Source organism: Labeo rohita, chromosome 17, assembly GCF_022985175.1.
Source record: "Labeo rohita strain BAU-BD-2019 chromosome 17, IGBB_LRoh.1.0, whole genome shotgun sequence".
NCBI lineage: Eukaryota > Metazoa > Chordata > Actinopteri > Cypriniformes > Cyprinidae > Labeo > Labeo rohita.
Window position 1 is genome coordinate 21,585,677 of NC_066885.1, and position 25,590 is coordinate 21,611,266.

The following is a 25,590-nucleotide window of genomic DNA, read 5'->3' on the forward strand; positions in this document are numbered from 1 at the left end:
AAGACAAGATGAGAGTTTGAGGATAAAAAGTAAATAAATTATCAATTTGTTTCAAAAATGACCAGTCGTTTTGCTAGATAAGACCCTTCTTCCTCAGCTTGGAGCCATTTGAAGCTGCATTTAAACTACATTTTGGAAGTTCAAACTTGGGGGCACCATTGAAGTCCACTATATGGAGATAATTCCTGATTTTTTTTCCTCAAGAAACATACTTATAGACTGAAGAAAGAAAGACACAAACATCTTAGATGACAAGGGGGTGAGTAAATTATCTGTATATTTGTTCTGGAAGTAAACTTCTCCTTTAAATTGTGTCATTGTATTCTTAAATGGTATCAAGCCAACGTGAATGCAAAATGTATATTTTAAGAACCTGTATTTTCTTATTCGTCACTGACCACTCAATTTGAAGGCTTACAAAGCAAAACTCCCAACCAATGGCGCTTTAGCATATCTTTTTATGTCATTTTGTTTCATATCACCTAATTAATATGGTTCATTATGATATGAGAACACAAACTGAATAGAAAGATCGCTGAAGCGAAGACATAGCGAATAGAAAGCATCAGCCTAACGTCTACTTTTGGCTTTTGCGAACATACCATCATGTTTTCTGGAAGCCTCACCGGTAACATCTGCCGCCGAATGGCTTCGAAGTTGTAGAAGACACTCGGCAGATTCCTCGGCATGTGCGAGGTGACAGACCGATCTGTCCTCGGAGGGACCTTTCACTTACCCATTTACCCCGAACACACTTCTGCTCTACGCTCCTGATTCTCCCCTTGGTTGCCATTCGGCCTGCAGTGCCATTTCCAGTAATAGGGCTTCAAGCGTGATCAACTCCAAGCCTCCTCATCGGAGGGGCAAATGGACAAAACTTGTTTTGGCAAAAGGTGTTCATTCTCTCATCGGGGCACATTTCGCCTTGTTTTCCCTCCCTCCGTCTCGCTCCTTTTCCTCCGTGACCCGGTGTGCGGCGGTGCTCTGCACTTGGCTGCTCGTGGCGGGCCAGTTGGTACTTGAGCAAGGCAGTATCATCCCACCAGCAGCCCTCCTAACAGCCCCCCCAGCTGGGAGAGAGCAGAGCCCTCATAAAAGTAGCAGAAAGATGTATTAAAGGTAGTAAATATACACATCCAGCTCGGTGAGCTGTGAAAGTTGTGAATTGGTTTTTAAAGCTTTGTTAAGACCAGAAAGCACAGATGTTAAAAACAGGTTCAGATGTAGCGACAGATGGTATTTGATTATGAAGCAGACTGTTCGTGTAATGCAAGGATGCTGCTTCAGCCCAACTGCAAGGAGCCTGTCGGCTCCGAGCTGAGGCGGGAAGCCCCAGAGGTTCGCGAAGAAGAGAGCCTGCATGGTGCTTTTCAACCATGAGCCCTGGATCCAAACCGATGCAGCTGCATCTGAAGTTGCATGTAATGCCAGAAGGAATGATGAGGTCATTGTCTTCTTGATAAAGGGAAGGTCACACACGCCTGTTAGTGCTAGTTCTACATAACCAAAACAAAATGCCCCGATCTGACAGAGGTCAGCCGGTTCACCGCTTACAAAAAAGCGCTTTATTCTATCCAATTTTTTTTTCTCCACATGGCTACTAAAGCGATCAAAATTCGCTCTACCTCACGAGAATATTGAACAAAACCTTTATCCCCCCTCCGCTTTAATAACAACCAATTAATAACAGCGATCTTTCCTTTCTCTTTTCTGAGAGAGCATCACGGTAGCGACATTATTCTCGTGTTATCTCTTTAGGGAGGGGAGAGAAGAGGGGATGGTGGTAAAATTTTCAACAATGAATGGGCCAACACAAACACAGCTGTTTTATTGTTGTGCTGTTAAGATGTGCTTTTCAAAGGCGTGATGATGAAATCAAACAGAAGGGGAGCGGCGAGCGGCTCCGCTCGTCATTATGGCGCGGAGGGTGGCGGTGGGGGGGGAGGCTGACCCCACCTCCTGTTCAGCGGAGCCGCTGGAGCGGTCCGGGCCCGCTAAAGTGCCTCTTTGTATCAGACTATAAATTACAGCAGCGGCCGCCCCGCTTCCCTCCACAACGCCGCACGAGCCACAATAGCGTGAGCGCTGCTCTTTTCTCTCCACGTGCACCTTTTTCCGCCCTCTTTCTTTGCAATTAAGATTGAACGTCGATGTGGGTATTTATTTATTTTTTATCTCCGTTTCAGATTGTTCTTATTAATCTGGTTGAAACGACACCGTTCTACTGTTTTGCCAAAGACAACTTGTCTGTGATGAAGTGAACCATCAGTGAATCAAAGAATGGCCTGATTTATACAATTCTTAATAGCTACACAGTTAGCTTCCAGGAAAATAATGTTTAAGCTCAGCCACCTCAGTGTTGATTATCTAGTCACTTATAACTGAAATGAACGGGGACATTTTGAGGGGGGAAATTTAGAAATACACTCTTAAAAATAAGGGTGCTTCACGATGCAATAAAAGAATCTTTTTTGTCTAAATGGTTCCGTAAAGAACCTTTAACATCTGAAAAACATTTCTGTTTCACAAAAGGTTCTTTGTGGCGAAAGAAGGCTCTTCAGATTGAACTCTCTTTCTGTTAAAATTTAACATTATTACATTTTATTTAAGCAGTAACATCACTCTCTAGATATTTACAGCTGTTACAGAGTTTTAAATGTTTTTATTTTTCATGGCAAAAATATGTTAATATCTTGTGACTGTGCTTTTGAAACGGTATTGTATTACGGGCTGTACTATTTAACACTATTTTAATGTTATTCACTTTAATTGTAATCCATATTTTTGCTTTTTAAAATTGTGTTTTTGTGCTGTTCAGTGAAGCTCTGTCAAATGAATTTAAAAATATTACTTAAGTCCAAAACAGGGTTCTTCTGGCATCACAGGCAACTCCAAATTTCCTTGTTTTTTTTTCCTCTGATTAACATGCTGATCTAAATGATGACAAATGGCAAAAGGAAACACCTGATCTAGGACTTAGTTTTTATTTTGCACAAGCTTGCATATATACTGCACATACATTCAGTTCCGAGGAGATGGAAGGCACACGAGGCACTTTGACTACTGTATTGTGTAGGTGGTAAAAAGCAAAAGGTAAAAGTCTGATTAAGTGATTAGAAATAAAAACTTCAAAACACACAATTTTTTTCACCTTCCAAACAAGATAGAAGAAAAGTTTTGTAGTTACATCGTTTTTTTTTTTTCTTTTTCTTTCCTTTTGGTGTTTTTTCTTCTTCAAGCGTCTCTTATGACTACAGTGTCTGAAATTACAATGGCTACCTGGACATAAGTGTCTCTTTATGTCTCTACAGAGTTTAAGGAGCTTAGGAGGGCGTTTATATTGTCTCTGTCTACCAAATAATATTACAATACATCCCCAGAAATACCAAAAAGTGTACACCATCACCAAATAAATTATGATAAATTAAACCAATAAATTATGAAACTTCTGCATGACAAATTGACAACAAAATCCACAACGCTATCCCGTTAACAATGTATGTGTATCCTTCAAAACGTATCAAAGAAAATTGTAACAGTTTCAGCTGGAATTACCATACTAGAATCAAAGAATTCTTCCATACAAAAAAAGCATAACAATGCTATTTACATCATATTGCTAAATCATAGAAAGGCAGTGTTTTCTCATTTCCGGTTTGTATTTACATACATGTCGAAGCCAGTGAAATCATGGTTTTAAAACCTTTCAGGGAGCACACACCTCATAAATACAGCATCATCAAATCTACAAAGAGTCAAGAGTCTTGTACAACACATTGCATTCAGTACAAATAATTGTTCCCCTTCCCAGAAATATAGTCATATACAAAGTTTCTTTCTTCCTTTTCTCTTTGTAACATCTTTCTTTGTAATAAAAAACAGTCCCAAACTTGAGTTTGGCAATTGATTTGTACAGATCACTACATGACAGTGTTTTTTTCTTCTTTTTTGAAAACAAATAAAAAAAGTCTTATGTCAAATGTAAATGCGCAATAGTGTATCACAAGTGAGATGAATGTATACATCATACCCAAACTTTAAATCAAGGTTATTCAGAGATTTTTTTTTTCCTTTTCCATAGAGTGTCCTTAATGGAGTGCGAAATGTACACGGCTACATTTAGGATTTTCGACACAAAGCAACAAATGACCCTGTGTAACCACGCAAACAGATCCATCTGGTTTCAATACCAAATTAATGTAGACCGATCGAGAACACCTTTCGAGAGGTGCTGAGATGAAGGGGAGAAAAACAGCCACTCAAAACATTTAAAACATCATAACACTTCTAGAAATACAATAAAATAGAGATGCTGAACATAACCTCCTTCTGGTTTGTCTTAAAGATGCAGTACAGCGATAAATACAAATAAAAGTTCAAAAAGAGAAACAATAGATAAAAGAAAATAAACAGAAGTCCTTAAGGGAACTAAAACTAACATACTACCATGCGTGTATATCACACACTCCCTGCAAACACGCACATGCACAGGTAAGCACGCACACACACTTATGCACACGTATTGCCTCTGTGCTACGTCAAATGGCTTAAAGTACATCAGATTCGTGTGGAACTTAGCGTCGAACTTGTTCTTCTTCAAATGGGCTGTGAAAAGTCCTTTTTACGTTTCAATTTGTGCTATTTTGTTTTATATTTTTGTCACTTTTAAAAAAACAATAAAACACAATTTGAGTCAACTTCAAATAATTTGTCACCCTTCTACCTTTAATTTTTACATTCAGTCAACTCTAAGTTTAGTCAACATGAAATGTTAAGTTGTACTAAGTGTCAACTTAGATATTTGATTGGTTTGTTAAACTTAAAAGCTGGGTTAGCCTTAATTTAAAGTTGAATCAACTTAATTATTGAAGCTGTCAGTTAGTACAACTCAACATTTCGAGTTGACTGAACTTGGGGTGACATTAATTTAAGTTGACTCAGCAAATTGTTTTTTACAGTGTAGGATTTAGTAGTCAAATCTGTTATATTTTATGTTATATAAATATTTTTTAAAAATTGCTGGTGTGATTAACACTAGGCACAGGCAATTATCAGATTCATTAAGTGTGTAAAACACACAATGCCTGTTTTATAGCTGAACTCGACCAAGCACCACTTTTTGCGCAAAACCTTTAAATGAATTCATATTGATAACAGAATACGATTTGAAAAAATCGTTTATTTGTCACAATGCATGTAAAGTAGAACGTATGTCAGCACAGGCTTGCAAGAGACTTGCAAGAGAATAGAACAGGGCCAAACATCTCCTAACTTTGTTTTGGGTTTGTTTTTCCTTCTCTTTACAATGCATAGTGAATAGCTTGGCGTTTTGTGCGTTGTCCGGGGGCTGTGGATGATGCCAGCCCTGGCGACAGAATGACAGCACCTCATGCTCTTTTGTGCCCATTAATCTAGAAGTCAGCAGGTTTTTTAAGGCATTGTGCTGACAATAATTGCCGGCCTGCGTTTCAATTCATCAGCTGGATTTGCCCAATGCAAACGGCACAGGCTTCCAGAGCAGATCACATGTCCAGCCCTTGCCCTCTACTGCCGACTCTTATTTATGAACTAGGAAGGGATGCACAAAGAGTCTGAAGGCCCTCTTTTCTTTTCTCTTTTTTGTGGACAGCGTTTTGATAAGAAACTGTGCTTTTTGGGGGGTAATTGTTGTGATTGGTTACATTTGCGTGGCGCAGGCTTAGCTTCTAAAATTCAATTCTTCATATGATTCATAAAAATGTACAATTGAACTCAAAAGTCTAACATGAAGTTTCACTACTGATAAACTGTACACTGCCATAGCATAATCAGATGATTGTGAATATTAAGCAAATCTGTACATTTTCTAACAAATAAACTATGTACAATCCAGTACGTAGAAAGAAAAAAAAAAGCAACAAAAAACAAAACAGTTTTACTTTTGCTAAATAATTATTCTCAGCCAACACTGTAAACCAAACTGGAGACAATCTACTAAATTTACGGTCCAATTATAGAGGTGTTCCCAGCTAGCAGGTGGAAAAAATCCACAACAACAACAATTCTCTCGTCTTGACGCCGTACGGCACGTGTTTGTGTTTGTGAATTAGCGTGTATGTATGAGAGCGGGGTGTGTGTGTTTGTGTGTTTATGTGAGCAGTTGTGACAGTGTGCTTTTTATGAGCAAGAATGGTTTCTCAGTGGGAAGGCGTCCATTTTTTTTTGTGCCGAACTGGCTTGCCCCAGTATGAAATGGCCATGTTGCTTAGTTACAGGAGAGGCTGCTCCGTGAAGGAAAAAAAAAAACCTACGAGTAGGCCTCCCTCCCTAGAGCCACTGCTATCAATGTGGACACAAAACACAAGAACATTGGACCCTAGCCAACATAGAAGAATGGCTAAACCAAAAAAACAGTTAATGCTATTTCTTTCAAGAATAACATCAAATATATATATATTATATATATGAATTTCCCACATAGAAAATGTATACCCCTCTTTATTATTATTATTTTTTTGTCCAAAGAATAATTTATTTTCTGTAGCATTGCCATGAGAAACAAGAATACCACATGTCAATTTTTTGTCTTTCTTTTGCTTTCGTCCTTTTTTGCAGCAAGCATTAATAACATTAATGGTAATAATTATATTAATCATAAATAATAATTACATCTATACAAGCTACAAATGCAAGTCTTATTCAGCAATAGTAAAACCATCACACATTGCAAACATCCGGGGATAAAACAAAGCCCTCAACAAAAAAGACCAATAAAAGAGAAAATCGGGGTGTCAGTTCCGTTTGTTAACCATCGTGTGGTAAACACAGTAATGCCCGTTTTAAAGGCAAGGGGAAAAGGGGGTAAGGAATCGAATACAGTCAAAACAATCAAGAATCTTATAGACTTTCCCAAAAAGAAGCACAAAAAAAAAAAAAAAAAAAAAAAATCAACAGCTAAGTCATTCAAAAGTAGCCGGGACTTAAAAATAGGAATGCTACCTCTTACTTTGTAAAGATTCGGGAAAAGTAGGGATGATACTTGGTAAGCAATTCAAATCACTACTCATGCAGAAGCTCCTGCAGACAATTGGGAGATTTGAAAATCTCTGGGACCTCACTGTCCAGCTTGCAGATGACCTTGTATATGGCCTTCTTCCAGGAAGGATCAACATCTTTGCCTGCCACAATGGCATTGAAAAACTCCCGTAACGTGATCTGTGCCACTTCCAGGAATCGCTCCGGAACCTGCTGATACACAAGGAGACAATGACATTAATAAACATATTAGGTTTCAATCCCAAGTCTCTGATTAAGAAAAGACAAGAAAGAGAAGAAGAAAAGGAGACTAGTAAAAAGGAACAAGAAAATAAGATTCTGCACTTCTACCATTGAAAGCGCTGAAAGAGCCTTCTGGCAGAAACTAAGAAAAGGGAGTGTTGGGCTGCCAAGTCTGAGAGGACATCGGCCCAAAACCTCGTCAATACACTAATTCCTCTTTGTTTCAGTTGCTGAAACACATTCGGATGGTCTTTTAAATAAATTGTCTTGCCTTTTTGTCAAGCTGCAGCATCGTGGGACAAAGTACAGTACCAGTCAAAAGGATTTTTAATGTTTTTTAAAGAAGTTTTTTCTGCTCACCAGCCCTGCATTTATTTGATTCAAAGCACAGTAGAAACTGTTAAATTTTGAAATATTTTTGAAAATTTCAAAACAACTGTTGTATATTTGAATATATTTTAAAATGTAATTTATTCCTGTGATTTCAAAGCTGATTTTTTTAGCTGCTTCAGTCACATGATTCTTCAAAAATAATTTATGTTGAACAGCTGAGTAGATTTTTTTCAGGTTTCTTTAATTAAAAGAAGTTCAGAAGAACAGCATTTATCTGAAACAGAAAACTTTGGTAACATTATAAATGTCTTTACCATCACTTTTGGTTCTTTTAAAGCATCCTTACTGTATAATTTTCTTTCCCAAAAATTACTCTGACTCCAAGCTTTTGAATGATATAGTGTATAATGTTACAAAAGCTTTTTATTTCAGATAAATGCTGATCTTTGGATGTTTCTATTCATCAAAGAATCCTGAAAAAAATGTACTCAGCTGTTTAAAATATTGATAATAGTAATGATAAAAAATGTTTCTTGAATGGAAAATCAGCATATCAAAATTATTTATGAAGGATAATGAAGACTGGAGTAATGATGCTGAAATGATGCTGATATTTTAAAATATATTCATATAGAAAGCAGCTACTGCTTTTGCTGTATTTTGGATCAAATAAATGCAGGCTTGGTATGCAGAAGAGACTTCTTTAAAAAACATTAAAAACTGTAGTGTTCAAAAACTTTTGACTGGTAGTGTATTTAATTGCATTTGAATGGTTACAGTAAAAAGAGACTTTTTTTTCCAGCGAAACGGGTCAAACCTTCACATAACACCTTACAGTCAATGTTTTGAACATGGCAGAATTTGTGAGGTTGTAACCATGAGGAACTCATTGGGTTAAACATTACCTGAGCTGTTCCTCTTTTAGAGTCTACTTCCTAGAGGGAGCGAAACATAATTTGTTGACTTCCCTTTATTTGACACAAGATTGTTAGCGATGTCTCATAAAATGTCTTTTTGTCTCAATATGCTTCCACTTCTAGAAGGGGAAGGAGAAGATTCTGCTGCTGACAGTGGTCCATAAAATACTAAATTCCGCTTTGCTTCTTATCAAGTTCCAGTGAAGCTAAATTCTCAAACTTAAACATAAATTTCACAGGTGAAAAGGAGCAATAGTAAACTTGGTGCTCTTGGACAAGGTCTGGACTTCTAACTGCTGTGTTTTCCTGATCAAAGCAATCAGGTAGCGTGTAGGGCACTACTGAGGAGTTTGTTCTCCACAACCAGAACACATCCTCTCTGGCGCGAGGTTGTTGTTTGTGAGAGAGGGCCAAGACCGGGGGCGTACTGTAGACTGGCCCTGTGATCTCTTTAGCACCAGTGACAGTCCCTCTCCGCTAACACTATAGAGATGATTAGCCAGGCAAAGAACTAAGTCACCTCCCCTACAGCTAGACAAGACACTTCCCAGACATGGTGCTTACTGCCACACACGCTCACAAACACCCACACGCTCGAACACAGATGGGGAAGCAGGCACGCAGGCACACAGAAACAGACACAAAGGTTGCATATGAGGACATACGACTGTTGTCGTATTAAAAGTGTTACTACAGGCCACAGAGAAAGCGCTAGCATTTGCAGGATGCAGTAGGAACGCTCAAACGGATAGTTCACCTTTATGTCATTCCAAACCTAAATGGCTTTGTCTTCTTTGGAACTCAAAAGAAATTTAGGGACGTGCCCGAATCTGAATGCCGTGTTTGGAAAGGAAATGATGTGTACTATGAAACCCATAAAGGGAGTAAATACAGGGTTTGCACTTATGTCACAATTTGGTTAGTTTCCTGGATGTGTGGCTATATTAGCGATACTTGGATGTATGTGCATGGGTTGCACAGTTACTGTACTACTGAAAACCTTCTTCTTCTAATTTATGCTGTCTAAATCATATAGAGAAGGACTTAGTAAGCAGGAAAGGGCGCAATATTTTGATAGCTCTAAAGATATGTACGAGCAGTATTAATTAAGATATTAGCCTAATATGTCACCTACAGTACCTGACTGGAAATGATAAAAACAAACATGAATGTTGTCAGGATTCTCGCCCTGGAAAGCCCGATTTAGTTTGGCCAACCATAAACACCTTTTGTTCCTCAGACAGTTTTTTTGCTTTTGGCAGTCTATAAATGTTTTTCCTGGTCTGACCGATTAGTACAATTCAAAAAATGACAATAATTGACCATTTTCAGCAGCAATAATCAGTAAAATATGCAAGTTTAGTTTAGTTCAATGGCATTGCTTACGTTCAGTGCTACCAATATGGCCGACTGATGACACTTCGTGAAAACACTCTGTACAGAATGGGAGGAAAAAATATATTTCAATGCTTTCTCTCACAATTATATCGTTGGGTAATTATACTGCATATAAATTCTTGGCATCAAGAAGATGAAATTAATATGCAGGGCTTTGACTTTTGAATGCACGGTCGCTTTTTACTTTATTTACTCTGTGTATACTATGAAGGGGCAGTGCTTACCACACATTTTACAAGATTTGTCCTATTAGTCATCTCTCCCTAATTTTAGGGCTGTCAAGTGATTATTTGTGATTAATTGCATACAAAATAAAAGTTTGAGTTTGTCTAATAAATGTGTGTGTACTGTGTGTTATTATTATCTATATATAAATACACACAAATTAAATTGTGGGTTGTCTTTGTATTTATATATACATAATAATTACACACAGCACGCACATATATTAAGCAAACTCAAATTTTTATTTTGTATGCGATTAATCGCATTAGGGCATGACAGCCCTAATTTTATGTACTGTAATGTAACAGGCTACCACTAGCAAGCAGCTAACCATGTCCCGTTAGCGGCTCCTTAAAATGTGTTATTTGTTTTCCATATAACACAAATTCATTATTTGGGCACATCGCTATAATGGACGTCAGTGCAGTCTGATGTTGTTTTGGGCCCCATTGACTTTCACTGTATGGACAAAAACAGTTGAAACACTCTCCAAAATATCTTATTTTGTGTTGCGCTCTTCAGTTAAAGTATCCATTTAAGATGCCTTTGAGAGTGTGGAAAGACCCAGAGCTATTTTTCCTCCATCTTCCCCGAATCAATGTATCCGCAACAAAGCTCATGACACCATCTAATATTCATCCTCTCCACTGCAAGGTTAAAGTTGCAGTCCTATAGTTGGTTTTATCAATGCAGCCCTCCCCCGTGGATCGGGATCAGCGCTTAGTTTGGCATCACTACTATCAATCAGACTCTGACTGCTCCTCAAAGGCCCTGCCAGGTGAGCAGTTGTCTGGACAAAGAATCTCATCCATGTGACCTACACCATCCCCAGCTCCCTTTTTTCCATTAAGTGTGTTAAATATACTGTCATCAAAGGCATACCCTTGTCTGAAAGGCCTTGACTGGTGTGGAAGATGTTTCACTCTGCCGCCACAATCATAAGTGCTTGACTTTTGGTTGTGATGCAGTATTAAATTATAGCATGGCTATAAATACTGAACTTATAATGGCAGTTAAACTAGATGGTATGATTCACCGGAGTGTAGTTGATGGCTTGATTGGGTTTATATGCTGTAACGTGCCCAGGCCTACCTCCCTTTTTATGATGTGTTCCGGTGTTAGGGAGTAAATAGCTAAAAGTAGCTGCGTTGCTAACTGAATTGTGTAACATAATATCATAGCTTTTCTAGTAACAAGCTAGTGTTTTCAACAAGTAGCTCATGGGGAAGTCATTCATTTTAGTGCGCTCCCCGATAGCACACATGCATCACAAAGACGTCTGCATTTACATCTGAAAGATGTATTTTTTACAATGTTTGCTCATCTGCAATACGACTATAGGACGTTTCCTATCAGATATCAAATAGTCGTCTACGAGACGTCTTTAAGACGTTTATTTAGAATGAATGTAAAACTGTCATCTTACAGACATCTGTCAGATGTTTGTACACAGCAGATGCTTTCCAGATCAAGTGATCTTTAACAGACATCTTGAAGACGTACGTGTGCTATCTGGGCTGGTTCATGTGAGTGATTCACTTCTAAAATGATTCATTAGTTAGTTTCAATCATCACTAAGTTTTCTTAATGGAACTATGTCAAATAGTTTTGGGAAGGTTAAAATAATGAATTGATTCATTTGAATCATCACTCAATTTTGTTTTTGGAACCGTCTCTTTAGAATAGCATAATGATGGCTCATTTAGATGATTCATTCATGATTATTTATTACCCTCTTATATAGCTTTAATCTAGCTAGTTTATCACCTTGTAGTGTAACTTGTTAAATTTTCTTACAGGCAGCTTGACTGTAGTTGAACTACAAGTAGCTTACGACAGTTTCAAAGTATCACCGCAGCACTGCCGTGCCTGAACTCTGTCCGTCTCAAACGGGTGACATTTTTGTACAGTGCCGTACAGTAATTTCTCCCCTCCTCCACACTTTCTCCTGGGGCAAGATCATAGGAAGGGAGGGGGAAGAGAAGAGAAGAGGAGATAAAAAAATCCTGCCCAAGTGCTTTTGGCCAGAGCTCTGTCTCCTTCTACTTCTCCCTCCCCGAGGGGCACAGCCTTCAGGGGTCATTTGTTTGATTATGCTGACTGTCCCCAGCCTCGGCAGTACACAATAAAGGCCTGACATAGCAGCCTGCTTGCCTTCTGTGTCCTGCAGATACTCATCACGAGTGTCAGGACATACCAAGGTTAGTGGTCACTGGGACGGCGCTCATAGGCGAAGGGCTTGCCAAACGCACTTGGCTGATGAATGAATGTCACATGGAATGGAGGGGGTGAGAAAGAAAAAGAGAAGAGAGGTGGGGGGGGGATTACAAAGGTTATAGATATCCAACCTCCCCAACACCCCAACTCACAACATACCCTCTCCCCTATTTTTTTTCACGCTTTTATATGTCTTCCACCCCCTCAGACAATGGCCAGCAGCTTTCTGGAAAAAACAACAGAATAATTGCACACAGGAAGAAAGAAAAAAGTGATAAAGGTGCCTTTCTCAAATTTGTGTGGTCTCAGAAGGGAGTCTGTCTCTTTTGGATGCCAGCATAGTACCTTAAAGGCAAGTCGGGCTGCTTGGCGGCCATCTTGGTAATACCTTTGGCTAGCTATATGACCGAATGTTTGTCAAGACCGAGTTAGATTCAACAAAAAAAAAAAGCTTGGCTAGGTCTGCGTGAACTCGTTTTTTCCGGGTCTATACAGTTAGGCTATGTCAAAAAACTCCCATCTCATCTTCTCCTCCAACTTCAAAATTGTCCTACAACGTTGTTTTACCTTTTTTTGTAAAGGGAGTTTGACCTTCTTTGCATGTTCACTTTGTAAACACTGGGTCAGTACTTCTGCAGCGATTTTGAGAGTGTTTCAACATACCCTAACTGTATTGAGACTGTATTTTTTAAGTTCAGACTCTGGGGCACCATAGAAGTCCATTATATGGAGAAGAATCCTTAAATGTTTTCCTCAAAAAACATAATTTCTTTACGACTGAAGAAAGAAAGACATGAACATCTTGGGGGTGAACAAGGGGGGTGAGTACATTATCTGTAAATTTTTGTTCTGGAAGTGAACTACTCCTTTAAAGAAACTAAAAGAGCTACATATTATTTAATGTCCATGCAAGTCATGTAGTAGAAAAGTAAAAATAGTGTAGCATAATAGCATAGATTTTCCAGAAACAAGCTGGAGTTTTCAACAAGTTGTGGTGTATTTTAAAAAGCATTAAGAATTCTGATTCATTTTAGTGAGATGGTTTAATTAAACGACTCATTTGAATTAATTAATTCATTTAAATCATTGATAGTTTTTTTTTTTCATGGAACTATTGCTCTGATTCATTTTAGCAAGTTGGTTCATCTCCTCTCAGTTTCATGAAGCTACTTTTTTATTTAATGTGCATGCATGTCCTAAACATGATTGTCTCTTTTAATTGAAAGGCATTGCTCCCATTGATCCCCTTTAAAATGTCTCTGATGCGCCACTGTATGAAGCAGGTGTGTGCACCTGTTTAGTGCTAATGTGAAGATTTTATAGCTAATAGATTTGTCATTATCCTATTTGTGAGAGATGTTCACATCAAATCTGATTCCTTTGCGTAGCCACTGACGCTTACGTAGGGTAAAGCCCAGGAGTGCTGCATTGCTAAGAATATTCCTGTGAGGAATTTCTCCAACTCATTTTTTTTTACCATAAAAGGGCAGTAAAATGCTGACTAGGGAAGAAGACAATGTCAAGGAGAAAAGGGTATTGGTATTTTGGATCCTCTTGACTGCTTGCCTTGGAAAGAGAGAGAGAGACAGAGGAAAAGAGAGAGAGAGAGAGGGAGAGGGAGAGTTATTCTTGTCACAAACCCTTTTGTCTGCATCTGCTGACTGCTTGCCCATAGCCAGCAGCATGCTTTAACTGTTTTGTCACCTCCTCGCCTCACACGGATCAGCTGTTGTTCTTTTGTTACGGCTATTGTGTAGGCTAAGCCTCTAAGGCCGCTCTGCTGTGCGGTAAACACAGCTGAATCGCACGGCAGACAATTCCACATCAATATTTCATATGCCCTCTTTAGGACTCCTGATTCAGTCAAGTTGAGAGGAAAAATACGTCAGGCACGGTTTAAATGGCCCACAGAGCCCTCGGAGAAAATTAATACTAATAAAGAAAACACTACGTGTGTCGGTGGCTGCCGTGTTTTGTGCACGCTGTCACGCTGCGTTTCGCTTCTTGGCTGTAGATGATGTGAAAGTGTGAAAAGCGCAAGTGATTACTCAATTACTTCCAGCAGTTCCAAGTTCCGATTTTCTTTCCTGCAAGTCCTAATACGTCAGATTAATATACTAATATCCCTCATAAACACTAAAGGAATAATTCAGATTTCAGGGTTGAAGTTGACAGCGTTTGTCAGTGCAATGTCATAAACTCCAAAACTCTAAACTGACAATTACACAAGTAACAAATACACAAGGTTTAACAAAAATGTTTTTTGTTAAATGACTAGCTTCATATTTCTGCTTTTATATCCTCCAGAAATGTGTCCCATTCACTTCTATTATAATTCATCCTCATTGTAACCTTGATTTTTACTTTTTGTAAGAAAAGGAAGGACAAATTATGCCACGAATTCTGTCAATTAAGCTCAGTTTGTATTGAGAAATCACTTTTGTGCGTATCATTACAAATAAGACTAACTGGCCACTCGTTCCTGCCCCCCAGCTTGATCAGTTTTCTGGCAGCACTGCATCCTCAGCGCTGCTGTTGCCAAGGATGAGAGGACACAGAGACCGTCTTATGAAAAGAGGGATATTATATCGCCCCTCCACTAAGAAACACAAGACAAGAGGTGAAAGGGGGGGGGTTGAGACATGTAGAGCAGTCATGATCAGCAGCCCCGGTACTTCAACCAGCATTCATTCACCCCACTGCGTGTGCACTTGGGCCCTCTATACAAACTGCCCCCGAATCGACTCTGTTTGTTGGGTAAATATTGATTGAGGAGAGACTTACCTCCTGATAACTGCCATACAAATCAAGGACTGCGTGGGGAGGGGAAGGAGGGCCGAGCGAGTGCGTGTGTGGGAAATGTCATAGACGAGTACCGCAGATGAAGACTGAAGGTCTGTGAAACTTTTGTATCTCAAAAGGCCACAGCGTGGGGAACTGAAAGCCCAGGTCCACTCTCTGTCCCTGCTAAGAGTTTCTTCTTGGGAAGAAAGTCCTGGTTTCCTCACCAGAGTTAATCATTAAAGGGGAAGAGTCTACTTTCCATTTCATTGCAGCTCCTGTTTGATATCGCCTTGGTTTGCAAGTGTATCTCACAGCTTGTATTTGCTCAGGCCAAGCCGTCCAGTCAAAGGTGATAAATTCACCTGCTAACCAGTAAGATTTCTCAGAAATTGTCTCACAAGTCTAAAACATTTTGTTTTAGTGCTAATGATGCAGAGTTTTTAATTAAATTCAATCTAATCTAATGACGACACAGCACAAATACAAATAACTCTTTCATTCACTACTTTTTATTCTAATGCCAGCTTGTCACTCATATTTTATACTTCAGCATAATCACCATTTCCCTATCTCAAACTTTAATCAGAGAAGTGAACACTTCCCTTTTACTGCTGGTAAGGATCCTCAAAAAAATGTAAAGTTGTATATATTTGCGTATGTAGGCATGTGTGTGTGTGTGTATGTACATATGTCACCCTGGACCACAAAACCAGTCATAAGGCTCAATTTTTTTGAAATGTTTGAAAAACATCATCTGAAAGCTGAAAAAATAGCTTTTCATTGATGTATGGTTTGTTAAGACAGGACAATATTCTCAAAAATATTGAGAAAATCACCTTTAAAGTTGTCCACAAGAAGTAGCAATGCACATTACTAATCAAAAATGAAGTTTTGATACATTTACGTTATAAAATATCTTCATGAAACATGATCTTTACTTAATATCCTAATGAATTTTTGGCATAAAAGAAACATTGATAATTTTGACCCATACAATATATTGATGGCTATTGCTACAAATATACCCGTGCTACTTATGACTGGTTTTGTGGTCCAGGGTCACATATATATCTAATTTTAAAAGGCACATAATGCAGTACAAAAAAGACCTTTTAAAAAAAAAAATAAAACTTCTAAATACCGCTGACTATTTCAGGAGGTTGAGGTTTTTTTTTTTTTAGGAGATAATGGATTGACAGAGAGCAAACAAGTCTCAAGGCCAGGGGGCTGAAAGCATAAGAGTCCACCCCACTCGCCTCCCACCCACCCGCTCTCAGTTTCTCTCTATCACTGCTTGTCCGGGAGCTAGTCTGAACTTCAAAAGAACAACATCCCGTTAAACGCGAAGCGTTACGCTGAACGCTGGACATTCGGCTCCAGCTAATCGATAGCACATAGAAAGCAAAACCTTGCAGTTTGATAAACTCTTGGCTGGAGTGTCAATCAGGCAAACAGATTGCATGTTTCCCTCTCTGATAAAGATTCTTTCAAAACCCACTGTGATGCAACTGAGCTCCACAAACTGTCCCGACAACCTTGAAGCAGGCCTAGGTTCTCACTGCAATTGCTGGACAAACATACGCATGCTGCTGCTGATTCTGCATTGGCCTTGATGAAAACTATTTTTCATACTTAAGAAAACTTTGAGCAAGCACCATATGCCCATTTCTCAAGGCACGCTGGCACGTAGCGAGTGTGTGTGTGCGTGAGTGGATATATTTGCGCTCACCTTTAAATAAGGTCATTTGCTGGTTAGTTTTTTTTTCCAGAGAAGACGAAACAAGCATTATAAAAGGAATTGTTCAGCCAAAAAAAGAAAACTGCCATTATTTACTCGCTTTTCTCCTTGTTGAAACACAAAAGGAGAACATTTTTAGAATAAGCTTATGAGAAAGTACCACAAACAAATCGTTTGGGACAGATCTTTTCAAAGTGAAGTTGATTCAGTTCCCAGAAACTAAATGATTAGCTCACAAATCGCACTGGTCTGGTTCACCAAATTACAAAATGGTTATTCCAACCCAGGCTCATTTGAAATACGCGCCTTTACATACATTTCTGCAACCTTAATGCATGTTTTGCAGCAGTTTCAAAGTGAAATGTCCAGAGATTGCTGCTAAAACACATGTTCAATAAGTGACGTGGCACGTTTTTATTCTGTTAGTACAAGCACGTATTGCTGCGTTTTTATTATGCTGCGTACGTATTGCGGCTGTTCAGAATTCAAATATCCAGTAAGTGTCACTAAAAGTTAATATCATGTTGGAAATATCCCTACACCAAACCCAACCTTAAACCTAACCAACAGTGTTAACAAATGCAAAAGTGATAAGTGAAATGCATTTGTCGATGCAGCCATGCTATTTTAACTTTCTTATGTTTTGTTGAACCGTAGTTTCAAGGGGTTCGTACCAGAGCTCTTCACCTCTCAAGTGCAACGCCGTCTCGTGTGAGCTACCGAGCAAACCTACTGCATTAGAAAACTCACGCATATGAAGCTGTTTTCAAAGCGTGCAGGATGTTAAAATTGTTTTGAAGCCATAATATAATATTCTGTAAGTAATTGTGTGAAAATTAGGCTTTATTAATCAAAACTCTGTGTGCAAATCATACTTTGTGTGAAAAGGAATAGAAGTTGTCTAAGTTTTACTGTCTTTAGTGTTTATTTTAGTGTTCATATAGGTACGTTTTTCAGTTTTGCAGAAATGTATATAGAGGCACGTATTTCTAATGAGCTTATGTTGGGTTATTCTGTAAATAATGACTTAGAATTTTGTTCTGTTTGTTAAGACTTAAAAATATAGTGCACATATTCTATGCACATGTTTATGACATCTTTTTGAGGCTTGAATGAATTATCGATTTGTGTTGCATGGAAAAAAAGAAAGTCTTCCAGCTTTGGAACAAGAGTGAGTAATAATGAGTTTTCATGTTTGGTTGAACTATTGCTTTAATGAAGACTGTTATTATGCTAAATCTGATTCGCCATATGAGCACGATGTCCTTTCACCCTTCTATATCATTGCATTTACTAAAGCAAACAATGCCACAATGACATGTGCACTTCAAATTCAGGGGCACTAGGTCTCTGACCTAGAGGAGGGTCTGGGTTCAAACCTGCTTGGGCTAAAGGTTATGAAGTCATTTGTCTCAAATTGCAGTTGAACCCCATGAAAGAAGAGAGTGTTTGAGGGAGGGAAAGAGAGAAAGAGGGACATCTGGAGGAGAAGGAGGGGGGAGAGGGAGGACAGAATGGCCTAAGGACTGGAGCAGGCAGGAGGAGGAGAAAGGCAGCTTGGAGTTGGGTCTTTCTTGTCTGGCTGAAGAAAGGATCTGGCACCGAGACTAATGAAGAGAAGAGGGAGGGAGACAGAGACGGGGCGGTTGGGTGGGAGATGTGCCAGGGTTTGGAGAAAGCCGTGCACGAGTGCTACAGATGTGTTTGAACCCCCTGGAGCAAAATAATGACATAATCACCAGTGGTGTCACTGAGCAGACTGCACACAAGGTGACATGGGAGAACACGGAAGGAGTCTGGGCGGAAAAAAAGGAGGCCCGTCTAGTTTGTGGAAGAACTTTCCATCAAAAGCTATTTGTAGAGAGCCATAAAGACTGGCGCTGGCACTGGCAGGTGTTTCTCAGTTTGGGCCTCTCCAGGAACTTATCTGTAGGAGGAAGGAGTTCCAGCGAGCTTGCAGGCCCTTTAGAAGCTACTTAACGCCCTGTTTATGTTCTGTCACAGGTCTCTTCATGACAACAGAATTCCAGCCCATGGCAGGCAGCACTTAACGCTGAGAGGCAATTAAAGGAAGTGGATATTCAGCGCCACAATGTCACACTTTAGGGCAGGAAGCATGTGATGCTTGTTGGTGGGACACGGTCAAGTTCATCCCGTGTTCTTAATTCGAAAAAACACATTAGATGATATTTTTATAACTGCGAAAAATCTCTCTTAATCAGCATTTTGTCTTGTTTTTCAGTAAAGAAAATGTCTGAACATCCTTAGAACAAAATTTATTTAAAGTTTGTGTGGTTTCTGAGAACATATGTGACCCTAGACGATAAAACCAGTCGTAAGTACGCTATACCTAACAAAATTTTTCTTTTATGCCAAAAAACATTAGGATATAAAGTAAAAGTCATGTTCCATGAAGATATTTGGTAAATTTCCTACTGTAAATACATCTAAGCTCAATTTTTGATTATTAATATGCATTGCTAACAATTTTACAGGTGATTTTCTCAATATTTAGATTTTTTTGCACCCTCAGATTCCAGATTTTCAAATAGTTGTATCCAAATATTGTCCTAACATAACAAACCATACATCAGTGGAAAGCTTATTTATTCAGCTTTCAGATTTTATTTTGAATTAACATAATTTTGTTTCTGACTGATATGAAATTGTGGCTGATACTATTATTGTTATACTATGGCCGATTACCAATCAATGACTGTTGTTAAAATCTTTACGGTTTTGCCTAAATAAATTCAAAATAAGTCAGTAAATCCATCAATGCTATAATGTACAGTTTAAAAAAAAGCTATTCATTGTGAAATTTGCTAAAGATTACATTTAACAGTTTAATTAAATTATTTGTTTTTAATATGAACTTTAAGTGTGGTGACAAAGGCATCAGAAATGTAAAGAATACTGGAAATAAACGTACAAATAAATATCCAATACTGACTAAAACCAATAAATAATCTCTATGGTACATTGTGTATCCCTATATTTAAGCATAAACTAACAAAATAATGTAAAAGTATAATAAATAATAATAAAGTAATGACGTACATGCATAAAACAAGGATGAATTAATTTTCAATATTTTGGTCCCACTTTATATTAGGTGGCCTTAACTACTATGTACTTACATTTAAATAATCACTTGATACAATGCACTTATTGCGCATGTTTTTACATTGTACTTATATTTTAAGAAAATACCTGCATGTAATTACATCTGTAATTAATTTCTGTAATTACATTTATAATTACACTGTTGACCCACACCACCAAACCCATATCCCACCTCAAAAGCAGCAAAAGTGTTTTGCAATACAATATGAGCACAATAAGCACACAATAGTTAAGCCCACCTAATATAAAGTGGGACTGCTATTTTAATATTTGTACTGAAAAACAAGATTATACACTAAGATTATTTTTGTTGTGTACAATATTCTTGAGCAGGTTTGATATGCAGTCAATAAATTCTTAAAGTAGTTAAATGAAACACTCATATTAGATTTACAGCATGAGAGGATGAATTAAACTTGAACAGTATGTACTACAGCTATGATTTATTCTGTATGTGCCAGTGTGTCTGTGTGTGTGTGTGGTAGTTTTCTTTGGCTTGTGCTAAAGACTGCAGGGCTTGGTCCCTCTGTGCAACTTAGTGACCATTAATAAGTCATTTTGTCTGGAAAAAAAACATTGCCTGAAAGCATCACACACTCTTATCTAATTTCTGTCTCTGTTTCTCTGAGTAATATACAATATAGAGTGCCTACAGCAGTTTGGCTTTAAGTCTCTGTAAACTGCCATCGCCAGACAGTTAGGCTAAAAAAAAAAAAAAAACTCTTTGTGTTTGGTAAGCGAAGCAGTTTAAAGTAGGTGTGCTTTCGCTGCACCTTCCATTATGAATTATTAAATTACATCTCCTAGTTGATGTAGTATTTGTGCTAGTAACGAACAAAAGATAAGTCTTTAATGCAGATTTGATGGCAGCGATTACGCCGTCCCTTGGTAAGTACAGTCAAGGCCATTGGATGTAATGTGCTGTACTGTAGCGTTCTCCAGGTCACCTCCACTAATGATTAACCAACACGCTGAGGAAGTTCAGTTCCCACAAGAGCTGCATGAGAAGAAATCACGAGTGATCTCATCAACAGAGATATGGGAACGGATATTCCCTTAAATGGCAGGTGAACGAAAAAAACTATTTTTGTCAAACCCGAATACTGTGAAACTCACTATCTGCTGGTCTAATTTTAATATATTGCCTTAAGTGCATTTAATAAAGACGTAAAGAGTGTAAGGCTTCTGGCTGCAATGGGAACAGAACCCAAGTGTCGTCCTATAATAAGATTACTGGAGCTCCTCTGACGTGAAGCGTGGTAATAACTAAGCTAATATGATGGGAGCTTGTTTTCATAGAGCTCTATTACGTTCGGCTGGGGACGCACAGTGTGACGGGGAGCCACGAAGCGTGACATTTATAGCAAAACGGTAGTGAAAAAAAGAGGAAATGCATTATAGTCTCCTGTCCATCAGCTCTCCAGTGATGAATTGATTCAACACTGAGCATAAGAGAGCCTGTTAGCGGCGTACCGCTAAACCAATTGTATTTGATAATAAAGCATAGAAGTATTTCGTATATCCTCTTTGTATTATTAGCAATATGCGTTTTGTGTAAAAAGAGTGGTTTTTATCCTGTAACTGTAAGTGTCAGTCCATCAGACAGTATGATCTAATTAGACAGAGGAAGATGATTGTGACCCAAGAGCCCTTGAAGACAATAGTCTGCATCATCTGACCACAGTGACTCTTGATATCACATGACGGGATAAGGGTTTACCACAGAACACTTATTGTGAGGGGTGCCATCCCAGCTGCATGTGCGCTTGCCACACAATGGGGCACCAAGTCCGGCTTTGTCTTCAGTTTCATTCAAGCAGATATTTTATATACTTTTGCTGCATAGTGGATGCAGGTTAAATATCACAACAAGAATTTTGATCTTTTGTTGCACACTATTTTCTGTGCTTTTAAATTAAGATATAAATGATAAACTGAAGTATTACTAATTTAATTTAATTTAAACATTAAAAGATTAGTTCACTCCAGAATTAAAACTTCCTGATAATTTACTCACCCCTATGTCATCCAAGATGTTCATGTCTTGCTTTTGTCAGTTGTAAAGAAATTAAAATTTTTGAGAAAAACATTTCAGTTTTTTCTCCATATAGTGGATTTCAATGGGGATCAACGGGTTGAAGGACCAAATTGCAGTTTCAGTGCAGCTTCAAAGGACTCTACACAATCCCAGCCGAGGATAAGGGTCTTATCTAGCGAAACAATTGCTCATTTTCTAAAACAAACAAAAATGTTTGTACTTTTTAACCACAAATGCTTGTCTTGCACTAGCTCAACTTCACACATTACATGTGTCACATTGGAAGGGTCACAAGTGACGTAGGCGGAAGTACCGACCCAGTGTTTACAAAGCGTACGTGCAAAGAAAGTCAAACACCCTTTACAAAAAAAAATTAAAACAACGTCAGATGATTTTGACATTTTTTTCACCGTACCCCACCTATTTGAACAGTCGAAGAACTAACCGTAAGTCGCGGACGCACATCACAGCGCTAGTGCAAGACAAGCATTTGTGGTAAAAGTATTTTTTAATAAAATGACCAAACTTTTTGCTAGACAAGACCCTTTTTCCTCAGCTGGGATCATGTAGAGGCATTTTCTCCACTATATGGAGAAAAATCCTGAAATGTTTTCCTCAAAAACCTTAATTTCATTTCGACTGAAGAAAGAAAGACGAATGAAGAAAGACATTTTAATTCAGGAGTGAACTAATCCTTTAAACAGCATTATATGTGCATGTGTGAGGTAAATTGTTCATTTTTAAGTCGCAGGGACAACTGTCAGTTAGGGTTGGGTATCGTTTGGGGTTTTTTCGATACCGGTGCCAAATCGATACTTTTAAAACGGTACCGGTGCCAAAACGGTGCCTGAACCGATACTTTCAAAAAAGCCACAAAGTGGTGGATGACACAAGAATATATATTTTTTTGGACAAAAAAGTTATTTAAATTAGTTTAATTAGTTTAGTTTAAATTACTTTAAATTAAGTAGTACTATACATTATTAAGTCAATGCAAAACGCAAAAACAATAAAACCTAAGCCACCTAACCCAACAGCTTAAAATTTCAGCAATTCTTTTGCAGAAATGTGACTATATGTGATGAGATCTTGGAAAACCCGTCGGATGTCGCGGTGGGACGTTTTCAGGAAATTCGTTTTTCATTAAATTATTATCTATAACATCTTGTCTATCATCTCTGAAAATATCTCTTCGAAATTCACTTGTTTAGTGCAGAAAAATAGACATTTATTGCAGCAAGCAGAAATGACTGTCTTTCTCCTATGTTAAGAACGCGCTGCGGAGGTGCTTTCCCTTAACACCACAAAAACAGTTAACCTATCAAAATAAACCACGTAACATATTTAGTAAAGGCGTATCAGTTCACATTCTCCACCAGTCGTGTGTAAAGTACGGCAAGCAAAGTTATTTATTTATTTATTTATTTATTTTAATATGGTGAGATGGCGGAGCACAACAACGCCGTCTCAAGTACTACAGCTGCTCACTTAACCGATCTTACTCGTCTCAATCTGCTCAGTTTTGGTGATGTCAGTGCCCTAAATGATGTTACGGGCTATTTCACATCCAGAGATGAAGGATCGGATGATGAAGTTACTAAAGAGGAGTCGTCCGATGACCGTCTGTTTTATCACAGTGTGCGAACAGTTGCGCTGCGCTCGCTTTTACTACAAGGTAGGCTGCATTATTTACTAAACATAAAATGGGTGATCAACGGAAAACAAACGTTAGTCTGTTTGTGTAATGATGCAGTAGCGCTCCTAACTTGACAGACAGCTCTTGTTAAACCCGTAAAGTGAAAGTGAAAGCCGTCTCACTTTAAAGCCGTTTTTCTCAAAATCCCATTCCTGAAAAGCATCGCTATCAGCCAACCTAAGATACCCATAACGTAGGTTATGTAAAAAAAAAAAAAAAGTTTGGAAAGGGGCCTGAACTCAGCTTTCATATGGTGTCAAAACCTAAAAAAGGTAAAATTTTACCATGTGTTGAGTTTTCCTAGATCGCATCACATATCTGCCGTCTCTGGCAAAATACGACACCTCTCCAGCTGATGTCTGCAAACTGTCAAACACAGTTTGACAGTTTTTGGCATTTTAAGTTAGCCGCGTTTAATGTAGCTAAGCTAACAGCAAACCACATGCTGCAGTCAGAGCAAGTGTAACGATAGTTGCAACATTCACGCGCTTCTCGGATGGTCTCATTTCCAGACGATTTGTGCTTTTAATTCGAAATGTGAAAGTGGATAGTAACTACAAATATGTCTTGGATTTCTATCATCAAAGCTTTCCGACGTTCACGGGAGTTTTCTCATTCAGTAAATAAATTTTCTGATCATTCTGACACCCCATGAGTGCAGTATTTAAATTTAACTAGCAATCATGCATGTTGATGAATCAATGCTTCTACATCCGTGTCATAGCACCAGAAGACAAATATTTCAATCGACAGTTCAGGCATTTAAGTGGCACCGAAATGAGGCACCGAAATTCGCGTTCTGATTCGGTCCGGTACATACCGGTCACATGGGTACCGGTGCCGTATTGGCATCGGGTTTCGGTACCCAACCCTACTGTCAGTAAGCCATTCATAGGATGATTTCCCCTAAAAGCGTATACACAGTGGCTCTGTGATGCTTTCAAAACATTACTTTGTTTGTTTGAGCATCCCGACCTGCCCGGCAACAGCAGCATTGGCTCAACCAATGGCGTGAGTTGGTGAGAACCAATGACAGAAGGGGGGAGTGTTTAAGGAAACCTGTGTGAAAACAGTCATTATTTTTGCAGTTCAGTTTGTTGATGTTAGAGAAAAAAAACATGTAATCCTAAACACTTTGTTTTTCCTCGGAAACAAAATGAGATGTTACGGTGCTACCACTGTAAGATAAAGCTAAAGCGTCCCTAATGTATCCTTTAAACGTCCACCGCTATCTCATAGCACTGTCCGTAGCTTTGAGTGGCGTTATAATGGGAGCGTGAGGTGAGCTGGCAGACCACACTGCAGGTCAGTGTGAGGTCAGAGAGGAAGAAGTGAAACCAGAGACCGATCCTAAGATGTGCTAGTGTAGCGTGGCACAAGCTAGCAGCTCAAAGATAAACAACAGTAAACTAGCCCTCTGTGGGAGAGCTGTGTGTGGACTTGGGAGGCCAGGACCTCCTGGCAGTCACGATGGCAGCTCTCTACGCTCTTATTGATAACCTTCTTTTCTCATGAGGCAGGGGAGATAATACACTCCTGGAACAAGGGTAAAGGGAGATGAATGTTAGACAATAGACGGTCGCAGTAAAGGGACCATCCGCGCAGTCTTTGAACTTTTCCCTGTCTCCAAAGGACAATTAATAATGAAGGCCTTTGGGGTAGGTCACACCAGGCATGGACAAGAGGAGACGAGAGAAGAAACAAAAGGGAAGAGAAACCTGGAGAAGAGGGGGACGTGTTGGATGTTGGATAATTGATCTTTTCCGAGGGGGAGAGTGTTGCTGGTCAGAGCATCTTAGATTGCATCATTTACATTATGTGCTTTTCTTCTAGACATTTTAATCTTAAGTATGCATTTATT

General features: G+C 38.7%; 1 protein-coding gene across 1 annotated transcript in view; it reads right to left on the reverse strand.

The window, feature by feature from the left end:
• Window positions 1-5,395: 5,395 nt before the first annotated feature.
• The window catches only part of prox1a (prospero homeobox 1a), a 38,716-nt gene continuing 18,521 nt past the window's right edge, over window positions 5,396-25,590 (reverse strand). Inside the window, 1 exon segment of the mRNA XM_051133174.1 lies at window positions 5,396-7,227. Coding sequence (XP_050989131.1) covers window positions 7,039-7,227 — 189 coding nt within the window. The 3' untranslated portion in view covers window positions 5,396-7,038.